This window comes from Ochotona curzoniae, unplaced genomic scaffold (assembly GCF_017591425.1).
Source record: "Ochotona curzoniae isolate NIBS_2020 unplaced genomic scaffold, NIBS_Ocur_1.0 contig_4877, whole genome shotgun sequence".
NCBI classification, from domain to species: domain Eukaryota; kingdom Metazoa; phylum Chordata; class Mammalia; order Lagomorpha; family Ochotonidae; genus Ochotona; species Ochotona curzoniae.
This window is the reverse complement of record NW_024466409.1, coordinates 1,426,657-1,432,656: the sequence shown is the minus strand read 5'-3', so window position 1 is coordinate 1,432,656 and position 6,000 is coordinate 1,426,657. Positions and strand designations below refer to the sequence as shown.

The 6,000-nt window shown below is 39.7% G+C and overlaps 1 protein-coding gene across 1 annotated transcript; it reads left to right on the top strand.

Moving 5' to 3' along the window:
- Positions 1-838: 838 nt before the first annotated feature.
- LOC121161825 (mas-related G-protein coupled receptor member X2-like) lies at positions 839-2,074 on the top strand. Its single transcript, XM_040988455.1, is given in 1 exon segment — positions 839-2,074. A coding segment is annotated over 1 exon segment (1,236 nt).
- The last annotated feature ends 3,926 nt before the right edge of the window (positions 2,075-6,000 follow it).

The window sequence follows — 6,000 nt, the reverse complement described above, 5'->3', positions numbered from 1 at the left end:
TGGATAGCTCACAGAAAAATGATTTACCCTGCTCCTTTATGTAGTTCCTTGCCTTGCCTACTCCATTCAACTCTCATTTCTCTTCTCTCTGCCTGTTCTGTTGCTCTCTCTCTCTCTGCCTTGCCATGTCTGCTTTCTCAAGCTTGCTTTTTACTACCTGGTGTGTAGAAAATTCAGTTCATCCCTGAACATATTCCTTAACCCAAGGGCTCTGCAAAACTTGATCTGGCCTTTCCTGGCTCGGAGGCATGATGGCAGCCACCACTTAGCTTTCTGTGAGGGATAAGGAAATTTCCCCCCATATTTATGCATCACATGGGAAGGGAAAAGATTTTTCTTTTCATTGGTGAACGTTTATACATTCAGGTCACTACTTTGGCCTAAAAGTTTTATGTGATATTTAACTTAATGACTACAAATAGGCCCCTCAGTCACTCATTGGTTACAAATGACTTGAGTACTTACTCTAACCCGAAATCAAGCTCGGTACAACAGACAGGAGAGAAAAGCATCCCTTGTCCACATAAAATTGACACACTGATGCCGTTGAAGACCAAGGGGTCTGGCTACCCCCCACAGTTATCCTAGCAAGAGGTCACATACATTTTTCTCACTGGTAATTGGTACTCTTTGTTTCTCAAGTGGCTAGAGTTATGTCTAGGCTTTCAAATGTCTGGTCCAGGAAATTTCTGTCCCAGGACACAAAGGAAACTGGATTTAGAGCCTGATCTCTTTTTTGCACAGTTGCCCCAGGCTTTGTTGTTGTGGTTGCTCTGCACTCAGGATACAGGACATGGCCTAGGGCCCTAAATAGGTAATGGTATCATAAATTGTTCCCATGTCAGTAGAGGCCCTGTATGGGAGAGGAAAGAGCCTAGGCTTTACCGTCAGTAAGGAGTGGGTTTCAATTCAGAATTCTCTACCTTTTGATAAACCACAGTCTGCAATCCCTGTTTCCCTCCCCCTGTGTTCAAAGGATAATGATTTCCTTACAGCTGGATGGTCTTGGGACTCAAAGTCATGCAGCTGTTTCTCAGGTCTGGTTTGTGTTCCCAGGGACATCACTCGTGGGTTTGTGAATTTGAATTCAACCATCCCAGCCTGGGAGAAGCAAATCACAACACTGAATGCAAGTGTTGCAATCCCTACTCCAGCACGTGACAAGACTCGTCTGATTCTGGAATTGTTGATCTTTGTCCTGGCACTGGTTGGACTGGCAGGAAATTCAACAGTGCTTTGGATCCTGGGTTGCCGCATGCGCAGAAACGTCTTCTCAGTGTACATCCTCAACCTGGCCTGTGCCGACTTCCTCTTCCTCTGCTGTCAAGTGTTTTGGTCCTCACACTTTGTGATTAAATTTTTCCATCCTTTTTCCATCCCTTCACAATTAAACCACTTCTTACTCGCTATGACATTCTTTCCCTACGTCGTAGACTTGAGCATTCTCAGTGTCATTAGCACAGAACGCTGCCTGTCTGTCCTGTGGCCCATCTGGTACCGCTGCTACCGTCCGAGACGCCTGTCTGATGTTGTCTGCATCCTGATCTGGGTTCTGTCCCTTCTGCTGAGCATCCTGGAAAAAAATGACTGCCGTGTCCTGTTTACATGTGGAGACAGTAAATAGTGTCAGCTACTTGACTTCTTCATTGCAACATGGCTTATATTTTTGTTTTTGATTCTCTCTGGGACCAGCTTGGCCCTGCTGCTCAGGATCCTGTGTAGCTCACGGCGGATGCCGATGACCCGGCTGTATGTGACCCTCCTGCTCACAGTGCTGGTCTTCCTCCTTTGCGGCCTGCCTTATGGCATCATTTGGTTCATCTTAATTTGTATTAAGAATTTTCCACTTTATTCCTCAGATTATCTTCACCTCATTACAGTTGTCTTGTCCTGTGTTAACAGCTGCGCCAACCCCATCATTTACTTCTTCGTGGGCTCCTTTAGGCAGTGGAGGCAGGGACATACCCTCAAGCAGGTTCTTCAGCAGGCTCTGCAGGACACTCCTGAGGTGAGTGACAGTGGAGGCAGCCTGCCTCAGGGAACTCTGGAGATGTTGGGGAGCAGCCAGGTATAGAAGAAGACCCCTCAGCATTCATGCAAAAGTGACTTTCAAAACCAGTTGTGCCACTGTCACAGAAAATCTTTTGTCATTGTCAGATCCAATCTTCAGATTGTTGAGCTAATAATCCTCTTCGTGAACATCAAGTGAAAAGGCACCTCTTGACCAGTTACAGGTGTATTGTTTCTTTGGCCTCCAATGGGCTTCACTCATTCCAATAGGAACTGTGTGAATTCAGAATCCAGGGATTTCCTAACTCTTTGAAATCTTCACTTTCAGCAGAAGGCTCAAAGCAGTGCAGCAAAGATCGGAATTGCTTGGGCCACCTGTACCTGAACCTGATGGGAACAAAATAATTTCTTACAAGTGTCTATTTTCTTTCACCTTTAAATTCTGTCTCAATATAATTAAGATTATTCAATTTTGACATATAAACAGTCTTCTATCATTTTCACAGGCTCTTGGAATATTCCACTAGCAGAGTTAATGAATGACTTAATGGATGAATGTAATATCGATTTTATGTAAAGCTAGTTAGAAATCCGCATTTGCCAAATTTGAGTTGCCGTTTTTAAATCTATTGATTTTTCAATTTTTGGTCTTTTGTGACGCTGTTTTATAATTAAATAAATAAGCACCATGAATAGATGTTTTTTTTTTTTCCTGTGGTTTCTTTCCACTTGCCTTCCACCTGAATCCTCACAGCAGATTTCCAAGTTAGATTTAGCTGCTCCATGTTCCTTAAGACAAAATCCTTCCAATTTAATTCATATTACAAAGATCTGATAGATTTCATTATGTTCACTTAATAACACATGTATAATTGAGGAGTACTTGGTGCATATAGTTTATAAACCCTATCTATACTCTTGATTATTATGTAAAATAACTTTATATATACAATATTTGAAATTTTCCCCTTTAATGAAAGAAAAAAACACATTAATTTTCAATTCTGCATCATTTAATTGTTTTCCTTGCCTTTAATTGAGACTTAATTAAGACAGGGTTGTAAACAATGATCCTAAGTGTATAGTTGCTGAATTGTGGCAAAGGAATATATTGATATGACTCAATACTCAATCACATTACAAACATTTTCATGTTACTGGCAGTTTCAAGTGCTTCCCCCATATTTTGTTCTTAGGAATAATTTTTGTGACTATTGCTATCAGTAAGACTACTTTAGTTTGCTTTTGACATCACATACTTAAAGCAATGTGTGCCTTTTTCATCTCTACCTTATTTAATTCACCATCATATATTTGGAATTTTTTCACTTCTTTTCATTACATATTTCAACATTTATATAGTTGAGTACAATTTAATTATGTACAACTGCCATGCTTTATCCATTTTCACTGTGATGAATATGTATTTCCTTTAATTTTTGCATGTAATAAATAAAAACACTGTGAACATTATTTTGGAAGATTTATTACAGACATCTGTTTTTATTCTCTTGTGTGAAAGTCTAAAATAAAATTACTGATTCTTGGCAAGTTGTGTATTTGTAATAAGTTGCTCAAGTATTTTCAAAATCATTGTGATTATCCATATTTCTCCTTGCAAAATCAAAATTATGTATTGATTTTATTTTTAATTTTTTCTTCTTTTTGTTATTATCATTTTCTGATACAGTTCCATGGGCTCTGGGATTTCCCTTAACCCCTCCCCAATTTTGTCCCCTATCACTGAGTTCCCCTTTATCATTACTATAACATAGTTCCTCATACATAGCCATATACCCATTATTGTAGTATGGACAATGGCAGAGAGTCCAGAATCCTATTGTCATGATACAGTAAACAGTTTCATTTGGAGTCCATCTTTGTCTGGAAGTAGAGATGCAGATTGTGCTATATCCTCATATCTGAATATGACAGTCTCCATTACACAGTTACCATACATCCCCTTAATTGAAAAGCCACAATACAAAATCAACAACAGAAAGAAAAATAGAAATTTACAATGTCATGAGGTTAAATAACATGCTATTAGATATGATAGTCTCCATACACACTTACTATACTTCCCCTTAAATGAAAAGCCACAGACAAAATCAACAACAGGAAGAAAAAAAAATTAACAGGCAACAAATAGATGGGTTTTTTTAAAATCCAGTCTACCAATCTATGACATTTGATAGATGATTTTAAGCCACTTACATTCAAAGTTAATATAAATAGGTGGTAATTTGGTCCTGTCATTTTAGCAATGGGTTGTTCATTGGTTTAGTCTTCCATTGTTATTTTACTGGGATGTTCTTCACATTTGTCTTTTGTTTTGGTGAGTTCTATTCCTTTTCTCTGTCAAGAGAACATCTTTAAGTATCATTTGTAGGGCAGGTTGGAAGAGGCATATTCTTTTAACTTTTCTTTACTGTGGAAGATTTTTATTTCATTTTCAAAGACAAAAAAAAGTTTTGCTAGATACGCTATCCTGGGCCAACAATTATTTGCATTTAGAATCTAGAATATGTTGCTCCATTCTCTTCTGGCCTGTAGAGTTTCCTGGGAGAAGTCATCCGTGAGTTTAATTAGTATCCCTTTATGTCAGTTGATTTTTTTAGGTGCACATTTAAGGATCTTTTTCTTATGTTCAATGGAAGAGAGCTTGATTATCATGTGTCATGGTGAAGATCGCTTTTGGTCAAGCCTGTTGGGAGTTCTGTGCCCCTCCTGGATGTTGTTAACCAATTCTTTCTGTATATTAGGAAAATTTTCCCTTATTACTTTATTATTACATTTTTAAACCCAACCTCTTTTTCTACACCTTCTGGGACTCTCATAAGTCATATTAGGCCTTTTAATAGTGTCTTTCAATTCTTGAATACTTTTTTTTTTGGCCTGATCCAGCTCTGCTTCCAGCTTTTTGTTTGTTTCTCACTGGTGACAGGAAATACCTTCTAATTTTGAGATGTTTTCTTCTGTCTGTTTCATTCTGTTTTAGAGACTCTCCACTGTACTTTTAATTTGCTCCATTGTATTCTTCATTTCTGATATATCAGCTTTCATTTGATTGATTTCCAGTGTGACATATTCCTTGAATTCCTGGAATGCCTGCTTTATGTCATGCTTCTCATTGTTGATAAGAAGCCTTATAACAAGTGTTTTGAATTTACAAGATGTCTTCCTCGTGAACTCTTAGGTTGGCAAAGGGTTTTGCACCTTCTCAGGGGAATCCTCAGCAATATTCACTGTGTCTCTGTCTCTTCTTTTGTTCGTGGTCATTGTACTTCTGGTTATCAGATTCTTCTCCTTGGGACAGATTTCTAAGCTGTCACACAAGGCCCTACAATTCAATTTTGCATATTGCAGTTGCTACACGGCTCTTTCTTTGTAGTCACTTGTGCCACTTCCTCCAGCAATTCCAGGTCTAGGTTCCTATGTTAGATTTACACCATGGTCTCCGTAGCCCAAGCTCCTGGTTCACCACACTCCACCTCCTGTGATACTGTGCTGAGGCTGCACCATTGTCTGTAAAACCTTTCCCCCACTTCCAGTTGAGTAGGACCCAGGATTAAGGAGATACCAGGTAAAGGAGATACCAGGAAAGCTGTTGGTGGCGCTGTTCTTGCTGGAACCTGTTGGCCGTTAGGTCTAAGTGACGCATGGACCTGTTTTGACCCATACGATGCCACAGTCGATATTATTTCCCTGCAGGACCAGTGCAATCCACTGAGCTCAATGAGTTATTGCCAAGCTCAGTGCATGCGAGGTTCACTGTTGTACCTGTAGTCTTAAATTCTTTGCCACACTGTAAGAAATGGCACCTGATGTGCCACTGCTAGAGTTCTTGATCTGCTGTCGTTAGCTCTGAGGGCTACCCAGACGTTTCTTGGGTGGAACCAGGACACTATGCTGTTGCAGTTCACGGAGTCAGAAACAAATTCACTCCCCACTCCATGCATGCACAGCTGGCCCATAGCCCCTGCCTCC